Raw genomic sequence first — 16,526 nt, 5'->3', positions numbered from 1 at the left:
GGCGGGGCGGGGCCGGCAAGTTTGTTTCCCGAGTTCGGAGCCCAGGAGCCCCCGCGGTTGCCGCGCAGGTGCCGTCCGCTGGGGTCGGGATGGAGCTGCCTGCCGTGAACCTGAAGGTGGAGACGGGCAGGGCGCGGTGCGGGCAGGGCGGGTCCCCCAAAGTGTGTGGCCGGGGCGGGCGGGGTGGGGGGGAACGTTTGATTTTTTTCAAGAAGGATTTCAGAAGGGAGAGGGTCGACAGCTCGGGGCAGGAGGGGGTGGTGGGGAGACGGCGAGAGACGTGGACCCCGGGTGGGAAGAGGGTGAGCAGACCGGCCGTGGCAGGGAGAGGGATCCAGGGAAAGGCCCGCAGGAAGACGGAGGGCGAGCTGGAGGCGGTGGAGGACGGAAAGGGCCGCCGGTTCCCCTTTCTGGCCTCGGCGCCTCCGGCCGCTTGCCCCGGGAGCCCGAGGATCGCTCGGGCCTGCGCGCCCAGAATTCCGCTGGAGAGAGGGAGGGAGGGAGCCGCGGGGTGGGGGCGGGCCTTGAGAGCCCCGGGGAGGGGGGGGGAGGGTCCCGGCGGCGGACACCTGCCCGTCGCCGAAAGAGGGGCTGGACGGTCCACCTGCACGGCCAGCGCCGCCGCGCTGCTTCGTCGGCTTCATCAGCTTAAGAAAACCCGAAATGCCCAGACCAGTAGTTTCCAAAGCGCTTAAATCCAGCGTCCTAATTTCGTAAGAAACAGGAACTCCAATAGAAGTTACTTAGACGCAGAAAACCCCAACTTTGTGCCTTTAGGGAGACACTGCGAAGTTTCCTGGGGTGTCTTCATTTCCTGTGGCATGTCCTCAGCTCCTGGGTGCCCGCGGCTTCTTCATTTTGTCCCCGCCCCCGGCGGGCTTTGCTTTGGGGCTGCGCGGGCCCATTGGGGCTGGGGCCTTTAGCTTTGGTCAGGCAGGTGTGAACGTCGGCCCAAACCTGCCATTTGGGGTCACGGTGCTGTCCCCTTGAGACTGTATCCAAAAACGCCCTTTTACTTCCAGTGACAAAGCACTTAGCACACGTGGTACCCAGCACCGAAGGCCTCTGAGGGACAGAGGAGCACAAAAGTACACGTGATCCACGTCTGGGTTACTAGGACTTCACGGGGCAGATTTCCCTTATCCTCATTTCCCTCCCAGAGGCTTCCAGCCAGTTTGATTTATAGCAGGAAACTGAGGTTTGTTCGTATCAGCATTCGCTGTGTTCCAGGCAGTGTCTGGAGTCAGTGGCCCCTGCCTTTTCGCTGATGAGAGTTTTGCCTAAAATCATTCCTAAGAGAGCATCAGGTGAAACGGAGAGGGCAGGGAGCCCTGGTTCCTGGAGCATCTGTGATGTGCCAGGCCATTCATTTGATCCCAGCCACCTTCTGAGAAAGCTGATATTGTCACCTTTTTTACTCCTGAGCAAACTTCAGCTGGGGCAGATAAGTAATTTGCCAAAGTCCCACAGGGATTAAGTGGCAGAGTCCGGCTTTGAACCCACTGGGGTCAGACTTCAAAGCCTTGCCCTTTCCTGGCCACCAGTTAGGGCTGGCTTTGGCTTTGATGGTTTCCATCCACTGGAAGGGCTTAGTCTGTTTGGGACTTTTTTGGTTTTTGGGGTTTGTTTGTTTGTTTGTTTTTGAGCAACTTTATGGGCCTTCAGTCCAAGCACGCCCACAGGTATGAGCTGTGCTAGTGTTCTCTGCCCCAAAGTGAAATAGGGGGCCTTTCCCTTGGCTTAGGAAACAGGACCCTGTGTTTCCAAAGGTTTTAGCTGTTACCAGTCAGAGATAAGTCAGTGCTGAGAGGCCCTGAAGGGCCAAAGTTGCCAGGAACATAAAAGACATCTGTTGAATTTGAATTTCAGATCAACAGTGGATAATTTTTCAGCATAAGTATATCCTAGGCAATATTTGGATCATACTAACAAAAGGCTTATTAACCAAAATTCAAAACTAACTGGGCGTTTTGTATTTTTGTTGTTGTTAAATCTGGCCACCCTAGGGAGGGCAGCTGTCGACTCCTTGCTTGTAGGCTCTTAAGTGGGATGTTGTGAGATCAGGGCTGCCCGGGAGCTGGGAGAGCCCACCCTGTGGACCTGCCTTCCCTCATTTCATATTCCGTGGTATTTGGTTGAATCCTGTTCATGCCCAGCCCCGCCAGAGCGGTCAGTCGTGCCAGTGGTCAGAAACAGCTGCCCCAGGCTCTTCACACAGAGGGCCATAACTGAGTCCCATCTGGGAGAAATGACATTTGACAAGCTTAGAAAGGAGCAGACTGGGGCTCAGGAGGTCTTGTGAAAAAAGGCCCAGGGAGCAGTGTAGCATTTGGTTAAGGACTCAGCAAGCCGACTTCCTAATGGCGCTGATGAGAATGGCCGCGCACTGAGGGCTGACTACCCGGCGGGCACTGTGTTGTGTGTTTCGCACGCCTCTCCACCTCCCTGTACCACTAGATCCACAGAACAGCCCGTGACACAGGCGTGATGGTCCCTACTTCATAAAAGGGCAAACGGCAGTTCCGAGAGGTCAGGTGCCTTGCCCAAGATCACACAGCGTGCACGGTCATGGAGCCCCGGCTCCCTGGGACCAAATCTGCGTATCTGACTTCGTTGCCCACTGCCCGACTCTGCCTCCCTGGCATGGCGTTCCTGACTTGCGTCTCAGCCTCAGCTATCCTTGGGGACCTTTCTACCTCACGTAACGGGCTGTGTTTCCACAGGACTGAGAGAACTGGATTCCCCCTGTTGATCTGTCTGTTGACCTTAGGTCTGTCCACCGCCTGTCTAGGAAGGCTCCTTCCGCCCCATTCGCCCCTGGGCCCTTCAGTAGCAGACGAAGGGTCTGAGTCCTGGTCCCCATGGCCCCTCGGCTTCTCCTTAGCCTTCCCTTCTGGTTAAACCTCCTCATTTCCCTCCTGCCTTCCCTAACTCTTCGAGATCCTGATGGCGAAGCATAGTCATGACCGCTTACTAGCTGCGTGACCTTGAGCAGGTCTCCTAACTGCTCTGAGGATCCTTTCCTCACTGTACAAAGAAGATAAAAATAAACCCTACCTTCTAGGGTGGTAGGAGTAGGATCCCGTGGTCCCGGAGCTGGTGGGGCAGTACATTTCTAGTAGCAGAAAAAGTCAGACCAGATAGAGCGATTGGGACACTTGGCTCTGAGCTCTCTTTCTGTAAGCGTCACGTGTGGGCCGATTGCTTAATCTCCCGCTGCCTCAGTATCTTCCTCAGTAACAGAACATGACTGCCCGCCCCCGTCCCACATGGTGGCCAAGTGTTCAGGGCAGTGCAGACACATGGCAGGCAGGTCCGGCCTGGTGTCAGGAGTTGTGTTGTTAACGCTGTTAACACAGGATGCCTGTTCCATGCGGGTACTTACGGTCATGACGTGGTCATTACGTGGATTCGTACAGGGACCGTGAGACACCTGTCTCTGTGCTTGACGGACAGCAGGTGGGAGCGGGGGAGGAAAGGGATTGCCTCCATTTCAGAGACCAAACCTGGGGCACAGACACAAAGGGACATGACCCCTGGACCAGAACCCAGGCCTCCACTCCAGCACCTACAACCCCTGCCTGCTTTGCCTCATCCGCGCTCTCCTTCCCCGTCTTCTGGGAAAGAACCAGGCAGCCCCCGGGCGCCGAGCACTGTATGAAGAGTCCAGGAGCTCCGGTCTGTCTTTGCTCTGGCCCCGCCGGGAAGGGCTGCCCAGTCACATTCTCAGAGGCCAGGGCCTCCCTCCCCCAGTCTCTCAGGCCATACCTGAGAGTCCCTGGTGTCCCCTTGGTTACCGGAAACCTCCCCAGCAGTTGGCAGACAGTCCTTTGTGCTGAGATGAGTCACTGTTCCCTCCTGTGTCGGGAAGAGCTGGGCCCATTTGGCTGGGTCGCTGGTTGGAGCACTCCCGGACAGCAGGCCTCTGTAGGCCTGGGTGGCTGTGCCCTCCCATGACAAAGATGGGGAGACTGAGGAAGAGGAGACTTTGTCTTCTGGGGGTTTCTATTCCCAGGGGCTTAAGAGTTGTGATCAAAAGCTGCTAAGTTTCTTAAATATAAAGCAAAAGTGAGGGCACACGGAGGGGACACAGTATGTCCTTAGGGATCCTCTGTATTTCCAGGTTGCGCTCTTCCCAAAACAGGTGGCTGAGTTTTGGACTTCGGGCAGCCACTTACTGCATGTTACAGGTCTCTCTGGCTCTTGGCTAAATCTTTGTCTCACAGGTGACACAGAGCCCTTTCCCCACAGGCTTGCCTGCGTATCCGCTAGTTTCCGGGTCTCAGCTTTTCACCTTCCCCTCGTCAAGCAGGGCTCTGCAGGGCCAAGAAGCACCCATGTGTTAAAAACCCGTGGTGTGCGTGGTCTGGGTGTGAGAACCAGAGCACTTGGAAATGAAGACGGTTTCTGGAACACAAGCCAACAGCAGGCAAGGCTCAGGTGTTGATTTTCAGAAGGAAGGTGTTCGTGTGAGCTGCCTCCCCCGTGCTCCCTTCCTCAGTGTCTTCTCTTAGTCTGAAAGCCGGACACCAGGACCACTGCGGCTTGTCACATGCTATGGTCTTTGAGGCAGGGTTTCTCCCCTCTGTGGGCAGGGTTTCCTGTGAAGACAGAGGGGGTAGTGGTTGGCTCTTGAGATAAAGATCAGAATTCTTCCCCACAACCCCCAGGCCTGGTCCTGCCCACCCCCAGCTTCCTGTCAGTCTTCCACTGTCTTCCATCCAGCTACATTCGTTTGTTTCCAGAATGTTCCATGCCGGGTGAAATGTTTGAGAAACTTAGTGCCATTTCATCCTGTCTCACGAGCCTCTGGGAAAAGAAATCCACGGCCGACTAAGCCTCCTCTCCCTCGATCTCCCCGTCTCCATAACGGGAGGAACACACCCGCCCAGCCCCAGAGAGGCCTTGTGGTCAGGCAGCACCAGGATCACAGTCAGGTTTGAGTTGTGGCTCTGCCACGGGGCAGCTATGTGACCGTGGGCAAGTCACTCGCCTCCGAGCCTCCCACTTCCTCAGCTGTAAATGGTGCTTCCGTGGGCTGTGAGGGTTAAGCACGTCCGCGTACAGAACACAGCGTGGTGGCCACACTTAGGAAACGTCCAGAGCAAAGAGGGGTAGCCGGTCACGGAGCTGCCATCTAGAGCCAGCCTTCTGTGGTGTAGACGTGGTTCGTCAGGGGCACTGGTCCTTGCAGAGCCCTTCTCCCAGCCTAACGCCTTGCTTTCGAGCCACGGTGTCTTTGGGTTCGCTGGCGCGGGGCCTGGGGGTGCAGGTGGAGCGTCCCGGCCTCCTGCTCCGATTTGAGCTCCCCCCACGTGCAGAAAACGTCCTCGTTTGTCGCAAGCTCCCCTCCGCTGAAAGCCCAGTCTCCCCCTGCCGTGTGAAGCTTGGGAGCAGCGGAGTCAGACTTACACTTGAACTCGAGTCTCACTGCACACCATGGGTGGAATCTGGATCAGCTTAATTTTCCTTGGAGTCTAGTTTTCTCATCTGTGAAATGGGAACGATCATGGTGTCTGTTCCAGAGGCTTTTGTGAGGCCCGAAGAAGGGGGCATGAGGCGTTTGGCGCAGAGCAAGTGTACAAGCCGCACTTCTGCCCTTTCACCGGTCTGGAAGCCTGGGCTGTTCACTGCACACCCTTGCTGTGTCTGCCCTCGCTTCCAGGCTGGTACACTGCTCCTGCCCCGGGCTCTTGGCAACCCCCCTCCCAGCTTAAGGCCCTCAGTCCCTTGAGTAACTCCTTCAAGGTTCCTTGTCTACCACTGGGACCCCATGGAAGCTCCTGACTCAGGACTTCTGGCCCCCTGCCGGTTTGGGCCCACCCCCTCCTCCTCTTTTGGGCTCTGGGTCCTGCCTCCCCATTGGTCTTCCCACGCACCCACCCGCTCTGGAACACCTTGTTCTCCTCCCTTTGGCCTGGCTGGTCCCTGCCCGTCCCTGAGCACAGGGCGGCCTCCTCTTTCAGAAGCTCCAGCCAACAGCTGCCCTCCCCTCCCCGGAGCATCTGCTGCCTCCTTCTTTATCTGCTTTCCAAGAAGGGCCCTTCTGATTACCAGGAGTAGAGACAAGTTCTAGTAAAAGGGGCTGTGATTTTAAGGACATATGGGACAATGAAAGGGTTTGTGGAATGGTGCAGAAATCTAGAAAAAAGCCAGAGGGATTTTTTTTTTCTTAAGCCCTACCAAGTTCCTTGCTTGCAGAAAAGCCTTCCGTGGCTTCCCTCCCTGCATTTAGGATGAAATCCACGCTCCCTGCTGAGGCCCTCAAGGCCTGCCTCTTCCCCTGGTCTCCCGCTCCCTCATCCTGTTTTTCCCCTTTTGCCTCTGGTGCTCTCTTGATGCACGGGGCAGACAACGCCTGTGCCCCATACTGTACCCCAGCTCCGGTGTGCCAAGGAACCAGCCTCTTGTGACTCCCACGCCGCCCCTCCCCCCCAGCCGGTTCCAGTCCAGGTATATCCTCTGATGCCAGCGCTGACTGTGAAGCAGGAGGGGGTGTGGGTGTCTGCTGCCCCAAGGGAGTAGGGCCGAGCCCTGTGGCGGCTCCCCCTGGCCTGACCTGTGCTCTTCCTCCTTCACGCCAGCTTTGCTCACTGTCGCTGGTGTTCTCTTGTTTTTGTTTTGTTTTGTTTTGTTTTGTTTTAACAGACATTTGTAAAGCCCTGTTAGGTGCTAGACGGGGGCTTCCTGTGTGTTCTGCCTCCAGAAGCTCGCCCCACCTCTCCCCAGATGGTGTGTCACTCCTCGTTCTTTTCTTTCCTTCCCGCAGATGATCCTGCTGGTTCACTGGCTGCTGACGACCTGGTGAGTGACTTCGCAGGTGTCCACTCCTGTGTCCTCCTGTCTCCCGGGATCCGGGTCCACAGCTCCCCAGGCTCCCGTCCACGTGTCTCCCTGCCAGTTCCAGAGCTAAATAACACCTTTGTCAAGAATGTCATCAGCAAGCTCCCCAGGTCCCAAGAATGTCTGAGGGGCAGGCATTTTCCAGAGGCCTCTGCCATCATCACCCCTCCCCCCCACCCAGAAGCTTTAAGTCTTCATCCTAGGGGAGGTGGCTGGCCCAGGACAGTCCCCACAGCTCAGATCCTCCTCCAGACATGCCCAGGCCTTTTTTAGGGGCTTGGCGTGACTCTGGTGCCTCCCCTAAAGTCTTTGTATCTGGAAGGTATGAGGTGCTAAAGCCAAGGGGCTAGTCTCACATAGCCTGCTGGACTCCCCAAGGCAGCGGGGGGTGTTTGCCAGCTAGAGCTCTGTGTGTCTTTGACCTTGGGTCCATCACTTAGACCCCTGAGTCATTTTGTCAACTGTAAAATGAGAGCATGACTAACCTTCCTAGTTACCTTGTGAGGTCATTGGATGGTGAAAGCCCCATTTTAGAAACTGTAATAACCACTAACATTTCTTGAGGGCGTCCAGGAGCCAGCTCAGCAAGTAGATACTCCATGAGCCTAGACCCGGGGTAGGGTCACTTGCTTAGGGTTGGGCCGCACTCTTACATCACACTCCTGCCCAGAGACGGCAGACTCGGGATTCAGATGGACCTGGCGAGGTCCTGGGTGAGCCGTGGTCCTTCTTAGGTTTCCATCTGTAAAATGGGTGTAAGGATGGCACAGCCCTCAGGGGCCGTGTGGGAGAAGCGGGTTGTGTTCATCCGACACTCCCTGGGGCCTGCAACAGAGGGAGGCTCTAGCATTACGGACTGATCTCATGATTACTGTCTGTTTCACCTGCTGAGCTGCAGGGCCATTGCCCTGCCGAAGCAGGACTGGAGACCACTGGCTTCCGTGGGCTTGTTGCCGACCTCGCCGTACGCTGCACGTGTAAAATGGCTGGGAATAAAGCAGACGGTGAAGGTCATGGCTAATGACTTGGGGAAGCAAGGTCTGAATAGACTTCTCAGTCATACCCCTGAAGATTCTGAGCTGTGGTCTGGGCGCCCCCCCCCCCACTTGCCCCGCACTAGCTTCTTTAAAACCAGAAAACCAAAAGGCAGGTGACCTATTCAACGACTATCAAGCCGAGTCTTGTTCTACACTTCATAGCTTTGCCTACGTTCTCTGTAGGGTTTGCTTTAGAGTCAAGTAAGTTAATGAGGCACCCCACTGCGTGCAGGGAGCCCCCATGACTACTGTGGATGAGGGCGCGGCCTCTGGAGCCTGGCTGTCTGGATTCAAATGCCACCTCCGCCCCTTAGAAGCTGTGTGGCCGGAGGCAAGTTCCTTGATCTCTCCGTGCCTTAGCTGCCTCATCTTTAAAATGGGGATAATAATCATGCCTCTTTTCTAGAGTTGCTAACATAAATGCACGTAAGTGAGTTCATTTAAAGCATCGAGAACCATGCGGGACATTTTTTAGGGGCTCTGTGTTAACTAATATTTTCACTGGGTTGACGAGCCAAGAAGTAAACCTATCAGATGGTTAGTTGGTAACGATGCCCTAAAAAATAAAATAGGAAGTCACAAGCTGGTATTTAAAACTAGGTGGTCGGGGAAAGAGTCTCGGCGTCCCCGTGGGGGCTGAGACTAACAGGACAGGGCTGTGTTCAGGGAAGAGGTCGCCGTGCGGGAAGTGGCTGGAGGAACAAGGGGGCGACAGCTGCATCACGGGGCTCCTCGGGCCACGGGAAGAGTCTGTATTTTGTTGCAAGTGGGAAGGAAAACTGGGGGAGACTCTCAGCGGAGGAGTGACGTCCCCAGATTTACACGACTCCTGGCTGCTTGGAGAAGGGCCTGGATGGGCAGGAGTGGAAGTAAGGAGGCCCGTGGGGAGAGGCAGCGGTGACAAATCCTGGCCGGAGAGGATGGGGTTTTGGAGCCGGAGGGATGTGGCCAGATTTGGGATCCACCTGGGAAGTACAGGCAGTGGGCTTTGCTGACGTTTCCAGGACCCAGCTGGGGAGGAGGAGAACCTCCCTGCAGAGGGCCCGGGACTCCGGAGCGGGGAAGAGGCGGCCTGCGGGAGGGGAAGGGGCGGGCCCCTGTGGGGCGGTCACCTGACATGACCCGGGCGCTCCTTCCCACAGGGGCTGCATCACGTTCTCCGGCCCTTACCCCTGGGCCAACTTCACCATCCTGGCGGTGGGCGTGTGGGCCGTGGCTCAGCGGGACTCCGTCGACGCCATGAGTCTGGTGAGGCGGGGGGAGCAGGGTGGTCCGTGGCCCCCACTCTTGCCCCCTCACCCATCCCAGTCCTGTCTCTTCCTTGTAAGGAAGGGGCCCCGCACCTTGCCCCCTATTTTCCATTTCTTAAGCCTTGTGAAGAAGCCGTCCCCAGCTACCAGCCCAGGTGTGTCCTCACTAGCCTGACCCACTTCTCGGCCTGCGGGACTCCGAGAACCCTGAGTCTGCTGGTTGCCTTCCCCGAAGGAAGCACGGGTGGGTCCCCCCAGGTGCCCCAGCTTGGCTCCTCCTCAAGGGCACTGGAGCATGTCCCTGGTAACCTGCTTCTAGGGCCCTATTAGTGGGGAGGGCTTTGGCGGGAGCCCTATGGAGAGGGACCTCCTCTACCTCGTGAGGTCAGAGCAGACACAGCCCCGAGGGGCAACAAGAGCTCCCACGCAGGCCTGTCGGAATGACTGAGAAGGGGGCTCCCATGGTGCAGATGGATTGAGTGAACTCTAAGGGACCTTCATTTCGAAGGTTCTAGAACCAAGTCTGGTGCCCCACGTCACAGGGGGAGTGGTGACAGGCTGGGTCCAGACCTGGGTCCGGCCAGCTTGCTGATCTGTTTTCCAGCAAGATCTAAGGACACAGGTGGGCAGGGACAGAGCTTCCATCTGGCGTACGTGGTAGGGCAGCCGTGAGCGCGGGACGGAGCATCAGGGAGGGCATAAACCCTAATGGCACGTGATCACCCTTGCAGTTTCTCGGTGGCTTGGCAGCCACCATCTTCCTGGACATCGTCCACATCAGCGTCTTCTACCGGCAGGCCAGCTTCACGGACACACAGCGCTTTGGTGCCGGCATGGCCATCCTCAGCCTGCTCCTCAAGCCCTTGTCTTGCTGCTTCGTCTACCACATGTACCGGGAGCGTGGGGGTGAGCTCCCACTCTGTACTGGTGAGGCCACCACCTCCCGCTGGCTCCCTGACTGACCTCTCGCCAGCCAGGGTGCTGGCAGCGCCGTCTCCCACGTCTCTCCTGTCTCTGTCTTGCCTGAGCTGCAGCCCAAGTGAGCTCACCTTGCCCTGGGGGACAAGGAGTCAAGGCACCGGGGCGGTGGGGGCGGGGCCTGGTGCCAACCCCAAAACCAGGCTGGGGGGGATAAACCCTCCAGTCTCTGCTGCTCGAGCCCAGCGCTCCTATCCCCGCCTGCCGTGAGCTTTCCCGGGCATCCAACTGCGGGCAGAGTTGGCAGCGGGACCAGAACTTAGTCTCAACCCCAGCACTGAGCGCCAGTGCAGCGGGTGTGCCTCAGTCCCGCCGATGGCTCTGGACGGCCTGCAGCCTGAGGCCTGTCAGCATTCCCGGGGCCGGCCCCTCCTCTCAGCACCTGCCAGCCGCGGGCCTAGAACCTGCCCTCCTACCGTGTGGGGTCTGGGTGGCCAATGGAGAGGGGCTGCTGGCTTGTGCCATGGAGCCTCGGCCGAAGCTGGCCCTGAATTTGCCCTGCTCACATCCCGGTCACCTCAGCCAGGCCCACCGCAGCCCCTCCCACACCCCCTGCTCATGGTGGCTGGGCCGTTTTCCTGTTCTCTCTTACATACAGCTCATCTCCTTTCTCGGAGAGGTGGGGAGAGAGTGTGGGGGGGGGTGGTCTTTCACTGTTCCCTCCCAAGAAAAGCGGCCCAGAGGGGCCCATGACCCACCTAGGGAAGCATCTGGGCCAGGGCAAGAGGGGCCTGCGGTCTCCCCGGGACTGATCTCAGCATTGCCCTGGCCTGCCGTGGAGTTAGGGGGGCCCAGTAACATTTCTCCCATTAGGCAGATGAGGGAGCTGGCGGCCAGAGCCCCTGGGATTTGTTCAGGGTCAAGTGTGCAGGGCAGGGAGGGGAGCAAAGAGCATGGGCACTTAGAGCCCTTGCCCCTACCTTGCACCCCTATCCCAGGGTTCTGGGCTCTGCACACTGTGCCAGCTCTGGGCTTTCTGGACCAGTAACATGGTGTCCACTGTGCCCGGGGTGGGGGCGGAGAGCCTGCGAGCCCAGGGCTGGTCGTCCCTCTGCTCAGATGCTTGCTGCTCTGAGAAGGCCCAAGTGTCATGGCCAGGAGCACTGGCTTTGGGCTTATGCGGCCTTGGCTTGAATTTCCGTGTCCTCCACTTCAAGCGCCATACTGGGGGCAAGTCAGTTCATCTCTTTGACCCTCAGTTTCTCCATCTGTAAAGTGGGGCCACCCAATACCTGCTCTGGGGGGTTATGGGAGGATTGGCTGAACACCTGCCAAAAGCTGGGGGATCTGCTGTCACTGTCACTGTCGTTCCTGGTGAATTTTAGTTTGGACTTACAGTAGACTGTTGTGAGTCTTCACCCTTCGTTTTTTCCTTCCCCTCCGCCCCCAGGTTTCCTTGGACCATCACAGGAGCGCAGTGGCTACCAGACGATTGACTCACCAGAGGCGCCCACAGACCCCTTTGTAGGCTCAGAGGGCAGGGGTCACTCCCCACAAGGGTACTGAAGCCAGTCCACTTTGCCCAAGCGCGGGGGCCAGTGGAGCAGACCCCAGAGATGGCCCAGGCTGCCTTGCCCTCCTCATGCCTCGGATGGCATTCTAGAGCTGCCCCTGACCTCCATGTCCCTTTCCTGGACTGTGTTCTCCTGTTCCCCATCACCCCAGGCAAGTGCCCTGAGTGGCCAGGAGCCCCATGCACACCTGTCCCAGACTCCCTGAGGCCTCCGCTCCCTTTGAGGTACCCCACTGGTCTGAGGCTGGCAACCGTGGTCGTTTTCCTCATGTCCATTAGCAGCTCCGTGCAGCCCTGTCCAGCCATACCTGAGCCAGGCCTTGCCCACAGTTGGTTGACCTTGCCCACAGAAGCTCTGAGAGCTTTGGGTCATGGTCAGCCCCCAGAGCAGTCCAGCATGGAAGTGAGGTCCCTGTGCTTCTCATGCCTAGTAACTTGGTGCTTGGGGACCTTGGGGCTGGAGGCAGCCTGGAGAACCCCCATGGTCGCCAACTGCCCTTCCCATGGCCATGGCATTCAGGTCTGGGGAATCCGTAGCTGGGGTGTTTTGAGCCATGGTTAATCTCCCAGCTGCCCTGGGGGCCTGGACCTGCCATTCCTGGGAAGATTTCTCCTTTGAATCTGCAGGGAAGCTGGCTGGGCTTAGCTGCTGGCCTGCTGTGGCTGGAGGAAACACATGCTGGTAACCCAGCTTTGGCCTAGCCTCGGTCCCAGCAGCAGAGGGCGCTGTTCAGTGCGGGCCCGTGGGCATCTGTGTCTCTGGGTCCGATGACTTGGGTATGGGTTTGCCTCCCCCTCAGCCACGTTCTGGCTGTGTGCCTTTGAGCGACTTAATGACTCTGGCCTCAGTTTCTTCTGGAAAAGAGCCAGTGCCAGCCCTGGGGGTGATGACGTGAACAAAGTGTGTAGTGCCTGGCCCTGCAGCTCCCCAAGCCACAGTGAAGCTGGCAGGTTGCTTCTAGATGCTGTGACGATGTGGGGTCAGTAGGCGAGGGGCGACCTCTCCCTGGCAGACCCTGTGTCTTGGTGTCAGGGCCGACTGGGACCAACACCCGTCCAGAAGCCCCAAGCCAGGGTCCTAATCTATATCAACTGGACCGAGTGTTGACCTCTGGCTCTCCCAGGCCATCCTGGCTTGTCTCCGAGACAAGAGAGATCAAGGCCTAGTGCACAACCCCACCACCCTCCTGTATCCATCCATGCCCTGGGGTTCAGTACCTGTTACCGCTGCGCAAGGGCTGCAGGGCTCAACTCTGGTGCCTGCTCTCAGGGAACAGACTTATAAAGAGTCCTCAGTCAGGAGGCAAGAGCTCCAGAAGAGACCCCTGGGAAGGGACCCGTGCTCTGGACCAGAGTGGCTGCAGCTGCAGGAAAGCCGGAAACAGCTCCACCATCAGAAGGAGACAAATAAGTAATCTGCGGCACATTCATTGTATGGCTGTGGTTCGGCAGTTTGTGGGAATAAACCAGGCCTCTTTCTGTGGACACGGGTCGCCCTGTGTTGTGAGCAAAACAGATTCCAGGATGGCATCAGCAATCCGAGAGTGTTGGCCTGAATTTAAAACCTCCAAGCAGTACCATATGTCGTTCACGAGTGTGTATGGAATGGAATAGGGAAGTGTGGACCAGACAGAAGGATCCTTCAAGTCCGTGGTTGAAGCAGCCTTGGGTAGGGGAGAAGTGTGGCGTTTGGGGTATGGGACTAAAAACCCCAGTTCCGGTTCTCTTGTTCACACCAGGTCCTGGCACACGGCAGGTTGCGCTGTGCCTTCCCCTGGGTGTATGTGGTCAGTATGTCAGTTTCCAAAGGGAATGGAAAGGTGGGGGCACAGCTAATAGAGCCTGTGTCAAATGGAAGGGAGGATATGTTCAGAGAGTCCGGTTCTTCATAGTCCCAGATCCTCAAGTCCAACCAGATCTTTATGGGGTTCGAGGAAGGCCTCCGTCTTAGGTAGGGATCCCCAGAAGCAGACACTGAACGCAGTGTCTGGCTTGGTGCAAAGCAAGGGGGCCCAGGCATTCTGGTCATTGGCCAAGGGCTGTCCCATAGTTGGGGACAGTGACTTAACCTTCTAGGCTCTTCTGGCTCCCTGGCTATGCAGGCCAAATGGTCCCAGGAGCTGGAGGGCTGTCCTGCAAGAAGAGTGCCATCAGAGACACAGGGACAGTGAGGGCCACCGGTGGGATGTCTTTCCAAACAGCTGGTCTCATAACTGACATCCTAACATTCATTCAACAAGCAACCAAGAGCCTATGGGAGCTAGGAGTCTTCTAGCTTGGGGGGTGGCGGTGGGCGGCGCGGTTTCCGTTTGCCATGAGAGGCTCCGGGCAGGGGAACAGCTCACAGGAAGGCTTGAGCAGGTTTGTGGCTGCCCAGCCTGTTTCTGGGCATGGTCGGGAGGCTGGAGTGGCTAGAGCCAAGGGAGGGAAGAAGGAATGAGGTCAGAAAAGCAACAGGGACCAGGTAGCAAAGGGCTAGTAGGTCATTTTGAGGACTTTGGCTTGTTCTGAGTGAGATGGGGTTCGCTGCAGGGCTTTGGGCAGAATGGGACACAACTTGACCCTCACTCTAAAAGGACAATGTTCGTGGCTTGGGCTGGGAGGCAGAGATGCAGATGGTGACAAGTGGCCGTGTTGAGCTGAACACCTGGCACTGATTGTCCCTTGCAGGGAAGGACATCAGGCGGTTCCGCCCACTGTCAGAGCAATCAGAGGCACCAAGGAAAGCCACGCACTGGTCCAGGCACCGGCTGGACCACGCTTTACTCACCAGATCAGCCTCAGGCGGTGGGGGGGGTCACATCGGTCCCCTAGGGCTGGCAGTAACTGACACAGGGCAGTGGGCTCACTCTTCACCTCTCTCCTGCCACAGGGGAAGGACACTCCCCTTCCTCTGGAGGACAGACATAGCCGTGGGCAGGAGAGGTGCCACGAGACACGCATGTGTAATCAGAACAAAAGAACAAACCTGGGCTTGAAACGGGATGGTATTCCCACACGATGTGACAAGGTCAGCACAGGCTGTCATGGGCTCTTTATCTCCTGGTAAGGAAGTGTTGCAGCCTCAAGGCTCATTGGTACCCAGCCCAACAGGGCTGCTCTTGGAGATGTTCTGAAGGCAAGGTGCCGGATTCATTCATGGACAGGACAGAAGAGAAAAAACAAGAATGCACCATTGCAAGGTTTAGGGCCTGAGCAGCCTGGGGCTCAAGCTGCCACTGACTGGGAGGGTGGGCGGCAGAAGGCCAAGTTCAAGGAAAGGCCAAATGAGCCACACTGAGGAAATGCGGCTTCTCACCATTGGCTTCTCACTGTGAGGCCAGCTTTTGTAGACACTTGGAAGTACTCAGTATTTTAGTCTAGAGCGTCCCCCGTTCCGGAAACTGTCGGCCACAGGAAGCAAATTCTTCATGCCTCTGGTCTCCTGTCTGTGAGGGCTGAAGCCACTTGGCTAGTTTCCAAATCTTGTATTTCTTGTTTTCACAAAGCTGAGCCTCCCAGATGAGGGAGCCAGAGGCAAGCCCTTGTCCCGGGAGAGGTCACTGTCTTCTGTTGGCCAAAACTGGGCCAAAGCCATCCCTACCTGCAGGGGCCCCCGCCTTAGGCCCATCCCATGAGTCAGTCCCCAGGATAGCCTGGAAATTCCAACTCTCCCAGCCTCCCTCCAGACTGGCCCTAGAGCCAGCAAGCCTTGATCAAATCCCTACTGCAACCCGTGACTGGCTGGGTAAGAGACATGACCGTCTCTTAACCTCACTGTGACTCAGTTTTCTCATCTGAAAAGTGGGGGTACTCACAGTGCCTGATTCAAGGATTAGTGAACTCTGACCATGTGTAACATCAGTGTTTCTCGTTCCCTGTTTACTGGGTTAATTATTCAGAGAGAGAGGGAAGGGGTGGCGAGTCTAGGGAAGGAAAGAATTTTCCTCAGCCCTCTTACGGTCCCTGGCTGGGTCTGAAAATTAAACTGACAAAGATTAACAGGAGAAAAAAGCATGTATGTTTTCTCAAACTTGTAAATGTATACGAGAACCTTCACAAGAGCAGGAAGGCCTGAGGAAGTGACGAGACGAGGGAGCTTTTATAACTTTCACACAAAGAAACAATAAATGTGTGAAATATTGACAAGACAGGGGTGCTAGGGTGGCTCAGTTAGTTAGGCGTCTGCCTTTCACTCAGATCATGATACCAGGGTCCTGGGATCAAGACCCGCATCAAGCACTTTGCTCGGTGGGGAGTCTGCTTCTCCCTCTGCTACTCCCCCTGCTTATACTTGCTCTCTCTCTCTCTCTCTCTCTTAAATAAATAAAATCTAAAAAAAAAAAAAAAAAAAAAGGAATTGACCAGATAAAGGGTCTGACCTGGGGGTAGTGAATCGTGAAGAAATAACCAGGAAGATAAGGGTTAAATTAACAAGGTTTGTTTATACAGATTTCTTGGCTATAAATTCCCTGTCTCTGGTGATAAGAATCATCTTCTTTCCTCCTGGGAGAAGGAGATTCAGGACCTATTTCAGGAAAGGACAGGGTAGGGTCAGAGTGACTTTCTTGCTTCTGCCATTTTTTCAAACGCTGAGGTTAAGATGTTCAGTATGTCACAGTGCCAGAATTTGAGGAGAGCATGTCCTGAGCCCCATCACCAGTCTGACCATCTGTTCGTGTATTCATTTATTACCAATTCTATAATAACTTACTAAGTGTTTTCTACAAGTTTTGAAGAAATGGTCAGGAAATAAAACAGGGGTTGTCTTCACTGGCCACTGCAGAACCCCAAGGGCCCAGTTCCCCAGGTAGTCGAGAGCTTGTGTTCATACCTATGAATCTAAAGACTATTGACAGATTCAACCGTTTATACAAAATATTATCATAGCGAAGATCTACACACCGATTCACAGACTTGAACTTG

The 16,526-nt window shown here is 56.3% G+C and overlaps 1 protein-coding gene across 4 annotated transcripts; it reads left to right on the top strand.

Annotated features, from left to right (window-relative positions):
* On the top strand, positions 1-13,106 carry AGTRAP (angiotensin II receptor associated protein). 4 transcript variants are annotated; one of them, XM_032302156.1, is made up of 6 exons: positions 1-116; positions 6,770-6,804; positions 9,023-9,128; positions 9,251-9,374; positions 9,862-10,036; positions 11,499-13,106. In XM_032302156.1, the coding sequence occupies exons 1-6, from the start codon at positions 90-92 to the stop codon at positions 11,542-11,544; spliced, it is 513 nt and encodes a 170-aa protein (XP_032158047.1). In that variant the 5' UTR covers positions 1-89; the 3' UTR covers positions 11,545-13,106. The 4 variants fall into 4 exon arrangements, with proteins under 4 accessions (XP_032158047.1, XP_032158049.1, XP_032158050.1 ...); XM_032302158.1 differs by having other exon boundaries at positions 9,862-10,057; positions 11,499-11,611; XM_032302159.1 differs by lacking the exon at positions 9,251-9,374.
* Positions 13,107-16,526: the final 3,420 nt, after the last annotated feature.

The sequence above is a fragment of the Mustela erminea genome, chromosome 10 (assembly GCF_009829155.1).
Source record: "Mustela erminea isolate mMusErm1 chromosome 10, mMusErm1.Pri, whole genome shotgun sequence".
In the NCBI taxonomy this organism is placed as follows: domain Eukaryota; kingdom Metazoa; phylum Chordata; class Mammalia; order Carnivora; family Mustelidae; genus Mustela; species Mustela erminea.
This window is presented reverse-complemented; position numbering and strand designations above follow the sequence as displayed.